At 42.7% G+C, this 13,826-nt stretch overlaps 1 protein-coding gene across 1 annotated transcript in view; it reads left to right on the top strand.

Annotated features, from left to right (window-relative positions):
- The window catches only part of ADAMTS18 (ADAM metallopeptidase with thrombospondin type 1 motif 18), a 131,180-nt gene that overhangs the window by 106,237 nt on the left and 11,117 nt on the right, over positions 1-13,826 (top strand). The window contains exon 17 of the mRNA XM_049786271.1: positions 12,339-12,480. Within this exon, the coding sequence (XP_049642228.1) occupies positions 12,339-12,480 (142 nt within the window). The remainder of the gene's footprint in view (positions 1-12,338; positions 12,481-13,826) is intronic.

Genomic DNA, 13,826 nt, shown 5'->3' with positions numbered 1-13,826 from the left:
ATGAATGAGTGAATGGACAAATGAATGAATGATGGACCATTTCTACTATCTAAATTTTTCTAAAGAGTTTAAACGGTAGAAGCTTCTTTGCAAATTTATGAATCAGACCTACAAGTAGCAAATGAAAGCAGAGCCCTCCCAGATAGCCCCTAAGGTGACCCTCTGGGGATGTCCCAAACCACAGCCACCATCTGCCATTCTCAGTAGTGCCCAGGCCATATGCAGTGAACCCTTGAATAGCCTTTGGTTTTCCTGTCTGCCAGAACCAGACTTATAGCTGTGCTCATTTGGGCAGCCAACACAGTGGAAGAGCAACAGTGATCTTGGAACATGAGCTCCCAGACAGCATTTGAGGAGCCAATAGGCTTCTCTCAAAGCTTGTCTTTTGCCAAAGCAAAGGCATCAATCATACCTCAGTGTGCAACCCCCTCCATCAAACCCTTCCCAGAAGAACCAGACTAGTGCAAGGCAGGAGTCCCCCATCCTGGGGGTCACAACTGCTCTAAAAGGCCCAACACCAAATCACTAAAGTCTCAGCAGCTTCTGGTTATTTTTGTATGTCAAGGCATTATTATAGAATGTCTTCCTCAGGATGTTCCATTTAAATGAAATGGAAACCAGATCCTGGTTTCTCCCATGGGGTCACATGCCCGTCTGATTTCCAAGCATAGGCTCCCTGACGTATATTTGCCTCAGATCTAAGTTGACAGGCATGGATGTTTGCAACAGGTGGGTCTTGGCATGCACAGTCCTGGATCCTTGATTTCCTCAGTGGCCAAGGGAAATCCTCAGGGTAATCAAGGGTTTTCATTATCACCTTAGGTCTCAGGATTTTCTGGCATTATTTAAGGGCGATCCAGTGAGTTTTTATTTTCAAGTAAAAACACACATCTAGATCAATGACTTTGAGGAAAGAAGGAAATATTCATGGTTTCATATTCTATTTCTGACTTTCCCAGGAAGAAGCAGTACTCTTTCTTGCTTTCTTTCCTCTCTCTCCTCTTTCCCCCCTCTCCCTCTTTCCCTTCTCTCTCCTATCTCCTCTCTCTTCTCTCTCTCCCCAACACCAAAAGGAATTAATATTGCTCTGGCAATCAAACGCTGTCTGAGATCACTACCAATACAGTTATGATAAAAGGAGATAATTCCCACATATTTCTCTCATTCAGCATAGTCCCCCGCAACATACGCCTGGAAATAATGCTCAGGAATTTCTCTTGGACGTGTTCACTGATTAGTCATCTGAAAGATTGAAAAGTCAGCTGGTATTTCATTAAGTCTGTAGGATAGTCGATATAATAGATTTGTTTTGTTCTCTTTCAATGGGGATTGGGAGTCTGAGAAAAAAAACAAAATCAAGGCTCTGGATGTATGTGTGTGTGTGTGTATGTGTGTGTTTGTGTATGTGTGTATGTGTGTGTGAAGAATTCATTCTACAGTGGTCTAAGAGTGAAACTGAAGATGTATGGGAAGGAGCCTTTGCTGAAAAATAATCAGGGGCCAATATGTGTGAGGGCTCAGGGGTGCAGCTTTGCATGTATCTGAGTTCAAACCCTGGCACCACATGATCCCTGGACACCATCCTGGAGGGACTGGAACACTGACAGTAGAGTCTTGAAGATCCCAGCTCTGCAGAACTTAAGTAGCTGCAGAGTGTCCTGGATACTCTCTCTGTTCCTGGGATTGGTGGTCCTTGAGCACCTAAGCATTGCTTGGGGTCACTATTCAAAGCATGTCCACATTTGAATTAGTTAGGTGGAGATTTTTAAGTGGATGTGACATATTAATGTTTTTTACATTTGGAGATTAAAATTTGGGTCAGTTAAGGTCAGTGTCTCTATTTTTCTTTGAGTATGTGCTGCACAAAAGGCCAGTTGAGTTTTAGCAGTCCTTGGAAAGAAGAATCAAAACCACAAAAATTGCCATCTTTATTAATTTTTTTTTTGAAGAGTTAAGTGTTCACTTAGAAGCAACACATTCCTTTATGGAGGCGGGTGGAAGTTAGTTTGGGCCACACCCAGCTGTGCTTAAGGGCTACTTCTGCCTCGGTTCAGGGATCACTCTTAGCAATGCTTAAGGGACCAAGTGCTGTGCCCAGGATCCAATTGGCATCTGCTGTATTCATGATAAGTGTCTTCCTTTGTGCACTATCTCTCTGACCCTAGAGATGCCACATTTTTTAGAAATGACCGAAGATGAATCTTAGAGCCTTCACACCCTCTTTTACCCTTCCTAGCTCCCTCTCCTTCTCTTTTCTTCTCAACTAGTCTATCTCTTTCATTTTTCTCAGTGTTCCCAAACTCTCACCCTATCCCCTCCCCTTGACCTTTCCCCCCTTCTCCTCCCTCCTTCCTTCTTCCCCCGACTCCCTGTCTCACAAACAGACAGTGAAGGAGTCACATTCTCCATCAAATTGTCATGTGTTGGAAAGGAGGTGGGAAAATTTGGGATGAGTGTTTCATGAGAAAGTTACATCTTTCGTGGGTGGTGGGGCACCCAGGTTTGGGGTCACATACTAGTATAGGTTGCCTTAGACTAAAATCCAATGCTCTATATTTCCCTGTGTTTTTACCTACATTCCTCCTTTTAGAAATCTGGAAAAAAAAATTTGCTTTCCCTTGAGACTCTTTCTCAGGGTAGGCTACAAGGTTTAACCCTTGGCAAGCCTGCTCCCCTGGAGAATCTTGCAGCTTAGGGAACACAGAAGCTCCAAAAAGGTTTTCATCAGGGTGAAATTGTCAAGATGAAACTGTCAAAATGATGATGACCCGGAAGAAAATGATAAAGGGGACACTTTTATTTCCCTTTATTCCTTTTGCCAGAGATGCTGATGGGAAGTGGGGAATCCCTTGGGCAGGCAGTTTATCTTAAAAACAACCCATGTGCTAGCACTCCTGATCCTGCATGACCTTCACCTCTTGTTTCCTACACACATTGACTTCCACTATGTGAATGCTGCCAACCTCCAAGGAAAAGGATCTCAAAGCATGTCTCAAGATGATCAGTAAGAGGAAGGTGGTGAGCATAGGAGTGTGGCTAGTGCTGGGACTACTGCACAGGAGAAGTGAGGATTTGAGTGAAGATTTGTGTAGAGCAGATGGGCCATAGGAGCAGGGTAGGCCCACCTGCCATAGCCACCTCATTCATGTGGCGACTGTGTTCATTATGGAAAGCCAGGCCCTGGGAATCCACAGCACCTCATTATGGAGCACATCGGCCAACACCCCATCTTCCTCGAAGTCCTTGCCTCCAGGAATGTGGATGAGCTGATGTGGATCGTGTCCACGATTCATCCTCCGTGTGTCAGCTTGCACCTTGGCTCACATCCGTGAGAAGGCATGTTCGGGGATGCCTCCTGTCAGTCCCTCTCATTCTCACATCATCACCAGCAGGACACCTGCTTGTGGGCCCTGAGTTCTACATACAGGAGGTAGCAGAGACCCAGTGCTGGACACTACCCATCCCCAGGGTGCCCAGAAGCCACCAGCATGTACCAGAATGGGAATCCTGCCCATGACACCCAATGATGCCTCTTCTCTGGAAAGATTCAGCCCGTACCCCCAGAGACCCCATTTAGAAAGCTGGTGACAATTCTGCAGTTGAAATGGGAGAACTGAAATTCCTAGAATCATTCAGGGAAGAACATGAATATAGCATGTAAATTGTCTCATGGCAGAGCTGAGAGAGAAAAAGAGAGATAAAGTGAGAGATAGAGAGAAAGAGTGAAAGATAAAGAGTGAGATAGATAGATGGATGGATAGATAGATAGATAGATGGATGGATAGATAGATAGATAGATAGATAGATAGATAGATAGATAGATAGATAGATAGATAGATAGATAGATAGATAGATAGTGGAAGAGAGAGATGGTTAGGGCACATAGCAAGCAGGTATCTGACCTGGGATTGATTCCCAGCATCACATGTTCCCCAAAGCTTTGCTGGGTAGAGCCCCAGGGATTCTTAACCCTGCTAGGGTGGCTTAGGTTATTCCTGGCTCTGCAAATACCCCTGAAATACTCCATCCTCAGTCCCTTGCATTGAAATGCAGGCCTTGGTTGGCCTGTAATTTCTGATGGGGCCTGGACCTCCCTCTAAACAGTGCATGGGAATATCTCAACCACCTACACACTCACTCTCTCTCTCTCTCTCTCTCTCTCTCTCTCTCTCTCTCTCTCTCACACACACACACACACACACACTTTAAAGTTGCAGCAGAAGGTAAGCTAGTTAGTTACCCAAGGTTTGTTTCTGCACTGTTTACACATGGTGTGTCCAGGGGAAACAGAATCCCCTCCACATCTCTCTCTCCCTCTCTTATTCTCTAATACACACACACACACACACACACACACACACACACACACACTATGAAGGACAGTTGGTAGAGTCCCACTCCACATCTGTGGTTTTCCAAGTTAAAAAGCTGTAAATTTTATGACTCTGTGCCCCGAGGTCAAAGCTGTTGAGTGTTGAGTTTGGAGGCAGGTGGCCGGGGTGTTAAAGGTAGATGGAAAACAGCTCAGTGGAGAACCTGCAAGCACTTACGGACGTTGCTTGCCAGCTGTAAATTAGAGACTTGGTGCCAGTTGGCTGGAACATGCTCTCTCTGGACTAGATCCAATTAAGTAGACGGACTGGCTGGCCGTCTTTCCAAAGCTGTGCATTTCACAGCCCGGCCACACAGTCTGCTGTATAGCAGGAGCAGCCAGGGTGAAGGCAAGATTGGTCTTTTGCCAGGTAGGCATGGCTCTCCAAGGACCTGGAAGGAGATTCTGGAGAAGATTCTCAAGTAGATATTAATGATGGGAAAATGCTAGGTCACCTTAGGTGTTGATCCAGGTGTGTTCTCAGGGAGCAAAAGTAGAAAAATGTAGTGCCTGCTCATGGTACATGCCTAGTAGGGCTGCTGCCAGACAAGCAGTTAAATGGAAGGTCCTGGTGCAATTAGTATGAACAAATCTGTTCCATCCAGGGTCAGCAGCCCTGTCTCTGAAGAGCTGGTGAAGTCATTGCAAAGCTATTAGGGGAATTTCAAACTTGCGATGTTTCTCCATTGGACTCTGCAACCATACTCCATGGTGAGAAAGTCTTGGTCTGAGTCAAGCCAGGCTTACTGTGCTACGGGATTCTCAGAGACATGAAGAGCTTCATGCACAGAAAGACCTAGAAATGATTTAAGGCTCAGTCACCACTGGGCTAGAGTGACAACACAATGGGTAGGGCATTTGCCTTACATGCTGTCAATCTGGGTTTGATCCTGAGCCAGCCAGGAGTAACACCTGAGTATCTCTAGGTATTCAGATCCCCCCTAAAAAGAATAAATAAAAGACTTCATCACCAACCAATGAATTTTGAGATTTATTTTATTTCAAGCAAGGGCCCCTGCATACACATTTTGTACTGAGCCTCACCATTCTATTCCTGGGATTTATTGTTGTTTTCAAAAGCTACCTTGACTTAAAAAAAAAAAAAAAGAAAAAAGGAAAGGAAGAAAGGGTCCAAAGAGTCTCTTAGGCAGATAGACAGAATGTTTTTCCAAAGGACCATTAGCAAGCTTCCAACAGTAAGAGATGGGATTCCCTTTGAGTATTCTGTTCTTGGTCACTTTTCTCCTCAATACAAGATAAAGGAGTCTGAGAATACCTTTCTTATCATTAAAAAGCAAATAAGATGTTGTCATTGGCAAATGCTTATCTTTCATATATTTGGTCTTGGTGTCTGTGTGTTTGAATAATTACTATCTTTAGAGGCCTTTATGAGCTAATGTTAAAATAAATCCCTAAGTCAGCTATCTGCTGGTTTATACAAACACTGTCTTCCAGTCTACACAATGACATGTATGACGCTACATGAGAATTTATGGCTATGTAGACTTTATAGTCCAACCTGGAGTCATTTGCTTTTATTATTTAAGGTGAGAGTCTTATTTGTGTGTTCATTGAATGCTCAACAAACAAAATATAAGTAATATGATTCTGCATGCCCCAGCTACTATGTGTTTTACAAGTTAGTAATTTGAAGTTGCATAATTCTGTGGGCATTTATGGTGGATGGGGTGAGTTATTTCTCTTCTGGCATTGGCTGAATAAGTAAACTTCTTATTACCTTGATAATAAGAGATGGATTAGTGGCTTTTATGCTAGTAAATATTATTTGGGACTGTTTGTATTTTAAGCTCCAGAAACTTACTTTTCAGAGACTCTTTCTACATTCTTGTTGATGAAGAGAGGGAGAAGAGGGAGGGGAGGGAGGGAAGCTCAGTTTAAGTTTGTCCCTTGGGGCAAATAGAAATCCTCAAAGCAAACTTGAATTCTCTCTTGTCATGTCCTGACTTTTGGGCTGTGATTATTTACCATGTGCTCCTTTTGGCTCTCATGTGACTCTCCTCATTGCCATGATTTCTGTGGCATATTCTGTGGCACTTTAATATAATCTCTTCTATAACTGCCACTATTATTTTTTGCTTTGGAAGGAGGACAAAAGTGTTACTTCTGATTCTGTGTTTTCCCAAGCAGTTCTCAGGGAGCCCAGGGATGACTTGGCTAGTCGAGCTAGAGGTTCAGTGCTAGGGTATCAAGATGCAATGCTGCTCAGGCCCTGATGGTCCTCCAGACTTATACCCCATCATTCTCAGGAGGTCACATGGTACTGGGGATCAAGCAAAGCACGTGCCCTAAATCTTGTACTTAGTTTGCAGCTGCCATCACTCTATGGTTATGTGTGAACCAGCCCCATCTCTACCCAGAGGATGTGGCTTCTGCTGGTCCCCAGAGAGTAATGAAAGCTTAGCCCAGGGTAGTGGCAGGCATAGTGGCCAAAGTGAAACAGAATCAAGTCTGGTATTGAATGTTGGCACTATTTGCTGATGATTAGATCTGGGGTGTGGTTCAGGTGGCATTTCACTTCTCTTTCTGTCTTTTTACATTGATTGACCATGGGGGTTCAAGACAGTCTATTTCAGGGGTGTGATGAATACCTCTGTATGTGTTTAGGTCTTAACTGGCTTGCCACCAGAGTTCCAGCACCATTCCTTCTCTGTACCCATTCTTCCTTCCTTCAGAAATCCCTCTACCCATTTCTCCCCAGAGACCCCTATACCCATTCCTCTTCCTGAGATCTCTCTACAAAATTTTCCACCATCATCCCCTACCCCCTCTTTCCTACCTAATAAGCTTCATAGTTCTCACCGCATGTGAGTCAGTTTTGTTGTTTCCTGACCGTTCATTATTTCCTTTCTTTATATCCCAAGAGAAGCCATCAGAGGGATATCTCTGATTTCTTACTACGTATAATCACTTCAAGGTTCATCTATTTCAAATTGTGGCAATTTTATCTTTTTAACAACAGAGTCATGTGGCACTGATTCTGTCCCCCACCATTTCTTTATCCAGTCACCTGGGACTGGGAATTTTGGTTGAGTCCATATCTTGACTGTTGTAGTTAATGCTGCAAGGAACAGAAAGGGGCCAAGATCCTATTGAGTGAGTTTCCATATCCTTTAGGTCAATGCCTAAAAGGGTTATTATTGGAGCATGAGAAATTTCCATTTTTTAAAAAGGATTCACCATGCCATTTTCTTATATCTCCACCCACCCCTTTGAGTAGCCACTTTATGAGATTAGCCTTTTAGGAGGGAGGGAGGGAGAGAGGGAGGGAGGGAGGAAAATCATGAGTTCAGCCTTTCACACTGATATGCCTTTAAACCCTACAAGTAGAGAGTCCCCACAAGCAACTGGATATGAAAACAGAGAGTTTTGAGCATGGGATTTTCCAGTGTGGTGGCCAATATCTAATATGCACACAAGATTTAGTTCCGATTTCAATTAAATGTAGTTATGTTCTTCAAATACATGACTGTGGTACCCATGCAGAACAAAAGGACTCGAGAGTACATCTCCATTGCAGTAAGTTGTATTGACAAGTGCTGAGTTGGGGTTCATGTAACATGTTTGTTACTCTTAATGCCACAGGAGTGCAGGAATCACCTATCGGGGAGAAGATCAGGAAAGGTCCAGAGGCAGAAAGGTCACTTGGAGTAGTAAGGAATGTCTTTGAGGTAGGAGAAGAGCAGAACTGGGTGTTGGTAAAGGAAATTAGCAAATGAGCCATGCCCCATACAGGTGGAGTTAGATGGGAAACTCAGCTACTGGACCAGAAGACAAGGGGTATTTGAATACATAGTTTCCTCAATGGATTGGGAGGAATATTTGATAGAGAAGGAACACAGAGAGTGAAGAAGGAGGTAAGAATAATGTATGGAGCAAAGATAAGAGAGAGATGTTTATTAGAAGGGAACTAGAGAAATCAGCTTGATGAGATAATAATTTTTACCTGAGATGTGATAAGGAATGACCTTCTAGATGGGGAAGTTTCAATGATATTAGAGAGAAAGAGAGAGAGACAGAAAGAGAAAGGTCAGCAGTGACATGGTTAAATGAGTGTAGGATATCAGAATCTAGAGAACATATCCCATACAGAGGGGGCCCTTCTAGGGAGCAGGAGTGGTGGTGGTGGGGGGAGGGTTTACTCTGAAGCCACAAGTCCTATGAGGAGATAAGTATAAATTGTCTTCCAATCAGTATGGACATGTTTTCATGGAGAACCTTCCTGCAGGCAAGGGGGAAACTTGACCTCTTGATGTTTTTGACTAGTGATAACACTTTGATCTTCAAAGTCTTATTTATTCCCCCTTTAAGTGCCTTCCTGCTATTTGGAAGAAATACTTTAAAATATCTTACAGGGAAACCACATGCCATGTATGGCTTCAGTTTGACAAACTGACTAAATAAATAGTAAAATAACATTTTAAATGCCTGTTAAAAAAAATGGTTAAGCTGGTGCCAGAGACATAGCACAGCAGTAGGGCATTTGCCTTGCAAGCTGCTGATCCACGACAGGACGGCTGGTGGTTCAAATCCCAGCATCCCATATGGTCCTCATGCCTGCCAGGAGTGATTTCTGAGCACAGAGCCAGGAGTAACCCCTGAGCACTGCCAGGTGTGACCCAAAAACTAACTAACTAAATGAATGAATAAATAAATAAAATTAAAAAATTAAAAGGATTTTAAAAAAATGATTAAGGTGCTCAACTTTCCAGAACGTAAGTCCTTGGAGTTCTCAAAACAAGAACTTCTGTTATTTTGTTTGTTTGTTTGTTTGTTTGTTTTGGAGGTTTGTGCCTGGCCATTCAGGATACATTTCCTGAAAGGCAGTAAGTAGGTCTAAACATCTTGTTTAATTGGTGCTAATAGAGAGGTGAGTTTTTCTATTTTGGCTACTTCACTTGACTGCATTCTCAAAGTGTAAATGCTGACCTGTATATCCTAATCCTCCTTCCAAGCCATGGTTCACTGTCACTTTCCACACTTCAGGAGTCTTTTTTCCTCTCAGCTGCAACACATGTTTGTTATTTTCTCTTCTGTAGGTCTCCATTTACCTGTTGCACCCAAAAGGCAACCAAAGGTATCACCTTGGTGATGCAACTCCTTTTGACCAAACCCCTTTTTGTTGAACTCTTTAATCAGCCTAAAACTTCCCTAAAGTGTGGTTTGAGAATACATACAGCTTATTTCATAATGCATGCTTCCTTGCACAGGATAAGCTCAACAGAAAAATCTCAAACTAGCAAAGCATACTGTTTGTTCCAAATGTGGGTCATAGTATCATTGAATATAGGATTCCAACAAGAGGTCTGTGACTTGGATGCAAAAATGAGAAAACCAAAATTAATAATTGAAAGTGTTTAAATGAGGAAACCAAAGACAAAAGATACTATGTGCCAGAATAACCACGAGAACTTGATTTTCAAAAGGTTTTCATTGGGGGTTAAAGAGCACATGGCATTTATCCATGTTACAGTACTACTTCATGAGTCCTGCGGTGCATGAGGTCAACCAGCCTATTGGCTAATATTTTTATTGTTTCTGGGAGACCCCAAGATTTGTTTTGCTTATAGCCATTCCCTAGAACCTGCAGTGTCAACCCTAAATAAACTTGAAGCCAAGAGCCAAGTTAGTGTTCAAAGAATTTTCTGAAATGCTGAAGGTCCTTGAACAGTTGCAATTCCCCAATTTTAAACGAGGTGAGATCCCACCAAACAGAGACAGAACAAGGGGAACTTATTTTTATCTGGAAATATGCTTCACTTCTGCCCAGTTCTGGTGGTAAAAAACAAAAAATTTTCCCACCAGTCTCCTAGAGTAGGAAAGAATCAGATATTTATATTCACGGTTTGAGCTTGAAAAGCAAAAAGGAAAACAGAGGAGTCTTTAAAAAAAAAAAAAAAGAAAAAAAAAAGAAAGAAAATAGACATCAGCCAGAGAGGTAAATACTATTTGCAAGTACCCAAAACAAACATTTTGCTGGAGGTCCTACATTTCTGTTTTAAGCTCATCTCTTGTATCATCACCTGTACAATCTTGCACAAGTTCTTTCTTCTTCTTTTTTTTAATATTTTCTCAGTAAAAAGCCCTGGCAGCTCCATTAGAGAGTCATTAGGAGGATGTTTTGAGATAATTCATGGAAATAGCCCCTCAGGCCACCTGGGACATGCCAGTAAATGATGGATTTGAGTTTCTTGGTTCAATCCTGTAGCATCCGCTTTATCCTGAGTCATTTTTCTTTTAAGGGCAAATCTATGTCAGTATCCCTATGACCAAAACCTTTCTTTGAGATCCTGATTCGTATCTGTTCATCTTAGGACACAGTGAAGTTACACACACATTCTCTTCAGGAGGATTTTTTTCAGAAACTTCTTGGAATAAAAATGAATGATAGTCGAATCTGAGTGGGGTGTGTATGAATCTTTGGAAATTCTCCTGTGTCCAGCTGCAGTTGGTTCCTGGGAAAAGGATCATATTCAGGTTAAATCATAGATATGTTTGTAGGCAAATGCTTGTTTAAACGTGGTCTTCTGTGCACAAGCACCAAATTAGGCAAAGGTTGAGACCTTATAAAACATCCTTGGGCTGGAGAAAGAATACTAGAGGGGAGGTGTTTTGTTTGTTGAACCATTTGGTCCCCCGGCAGAGCATTGATCCCCTAAGCACCACTAGGCGTCACTCCTGTGCACAGAGGAGGCAGGAATAGTCCTAGAGCACTGCTGAGTATACTATAAGGTCAACTTTCCCAAATAAATAAAATACCCCTTTTTACACATACCGTATTTGCTGGCATATAAGATGACTGGGCATATAAAACGACCCCCTAATTTTGCCCCTAATATATAATTTTGCCCCTAAATATAGGCCTAAACCTATATTCAGTATCAGACAGAACTTTCCTGTGCTGCATGTGCTGCATGTGTTCCTGTGCTCATGTACCATAGTGAGCCAATCACAACGAGCAAAGGTTCAAAGGTTATACTGTAATAGACTTCCTCTCTGACTCTGGCCAATCTGAGCAGGCTTTTTACAGTGTAGATTCGGGTCCAGAACATTGTCTAATTTGCATGCATAAAAAGTCTGCTTGGATTGGCTGAATTAGAGAGGCGGTCCAAGCAGCCTTGCAGTGATTGGTGCAGGATCGAGTTGGAAGATTCGTTTTGTAGCAATATTCAGACAATTTTTGTTTAGCAGCATATTGAAACATTTTTCGGGATATACTCGGCGTATAAGACGACCCCCAATTTTTGGTTGACATTTTTTTGTTTCAAAAGTCTTATATGCTGGAAAATACGGTAAATGTGCAATTTTTCTTTATAAATAGACATTTCTCATTTTGAGTGTGTGGATGTATGGTAAAAGCTAGTGTCCTGTTTGAATATCGAAATCAAAGTTTCCCCAAACTTATTTGACCTACTGCCCTCTTTTTAGAAAAAAGAAATTTCGTCTTCCAAGAAATCAACCTTCTTTAAGTGGATGAATAAAAGTTGTCTTTCAGAGTAATAGCACAGTGGGTAGGGTGTTTGCCTTGCACACTGCTATATAATGGGTTTGATCCCCTGAATCCCATAGGGTCCCTGGAGCCCTCTAGGAGTAACCCCTGAGCACTGCCGAGTGTAGCTCCTCCTAAAAATTGTCACACCACCTTCAGTTGTGCACCTCTGGATCATTCCAGCAACTCCAGGTGGAGGGCAGCAGGGTTGTATCATCCTCTTTGGGGAACACATCATCTAAGTTCCAGTTTGCACTTTGAGGAACACTGACCTAAAGTCATAGTATAGACAGAGATGCTAAGCCCACATCAAGCATGGGGCAAAGGTGTAAACAAAATTTAAAGCCAGAATAGAATGTTCCACAAGCATCTATTCTAGAAGGTATACTGGTGAGCTTTCTGGAAGACTGAGTCTGACCTGTCTGTCATCTTGCTCTCTGATTTGTCTCACCCGGGCAGATTCTGATGCAAGGCAAAAACCCAGGGGTGTCCTGGAAATACACGCTCCCCAAGGCCGTCAACCGAACACAGCCCACACTGGAGAGACACATGCACTCCTGGCGTGCCTCGAAGGCCGACTGCTCAGTCTCCTGTGGAGGAGGTAATCTTGTCACTCTAACAAATCTCTCCTCTACTGGTCACACATAGTACTTTGGTGCATATACTGCTAGATTCTCCTCATAATATGGTTTACACACACACACATACACACACACATATACACACACACTGCACACAGCACACTTTCTCTTCATGGGATGTTTTAAATAAGCAGCAGAGAGAGCTGTCTTCTGTGGGCAGTGTTGCTGTGAAAAGCAAATATTATTGTGCCTGGTGGCTTTTCCTAGGGAAAAAGGAACTAATTCTTAGAAAACTCCACCACTGTCAGAGCTCCAAAACACTGTCTGAAACTTGAAAATATGTTTAAATTTACTTATAAACAAAAGGCGGATTGCTAAGGTCTGCCCAATTCCCTTTCCAGCTCCCACCTGAGGTTTCTCTGCATCCTGATTTTTTGGGTCTTAGAATACCCCCCTACCCCCATTTCCCTCTCTGGGACCCTAGCAGGGAAGAGTAGAGTCAAGAATGAATTTGGGCTTAAGCTAAGCAATCCCACATGTTGAGGCAGTGAGAGCAAGAGCAATCCTCTCTGCCATCAGGAAGAGTTTTGTATTTGCCCCAAAAGATCATGTTTGGGGGGGGCTGGAGCAATAGTACAGCAGGGAGGCATTTGCTTTGCACACAGTCAACCCAGGTTCAATCTTTGATTCCCAAATGGTCCCTGAGCACAGCCAGATGTGGTCCCCCCAAAACAAAACAAAACAAAACAAAAAATAATTATGTATGGGAGAGTTGCTCCTAGTCACATGTGTCCCTTGGGAAAATAAAATCTCTTCATGTATTTGTGAAATATGCATGAAAGCTGCCAGTAGCCCTGTGGTCCCTACTTCAGAGTTTCTAATGGTGAGGTCTTCCTGCCTGGCATCACACCAGGTAAATTGGGGCTTTATACTGAAAGGGAAGAAGCCCTCATAGCTGGGGTGCCAGTTTTTTAGGCTAATTCAGAACACTGAGGGAAATATGTTTCTTTAAAAAAAAGTCAACAGGGGTCTAAGAGATAGTGTAGTGGGTAAGGCACTTGCCTTGCATGTAGCCAATCCAGGTTTAATCTCCAGCACCCCCATATTGTCACTGAGCCCAAAGTCAGGAGTAAGACCAAGTTATGAGGACAATGCTGGGCACAAGGAGATCCATTTTGCCTTCCTGTGTCTTCTCCTTTGGAAAGTCAAGGGTGTTATATGGACAGGCTGGATCTGCCAATTTCTATACCCAGTTAATTCCCCATTGATTTAATTTTTCAATGTTTACACCATGAGCTAAAGCCTTGTGGGATGTTTCCCCTTTCTGGTTGCTCTGTTTGCAAAAGGTTGTATTTATCATTTTGTG

This window comes from Suncus etruscus, chromosome 14, assembly GCF_024139225.1.
Source record: "Suncus etruscus isolate mSunEtr1 chromosome 14, mSunEtr1.pri.cur, whole genome shotgun sequence".
NCBI lineage: Eukaryota > Metazoa > Chordata > Mammalia > Eulipotyphla > Soricidae > Suncus > Suncus etruscus.
This window is presented reverse-complemented; position numbering and strand designations above follow the sequence as displayed.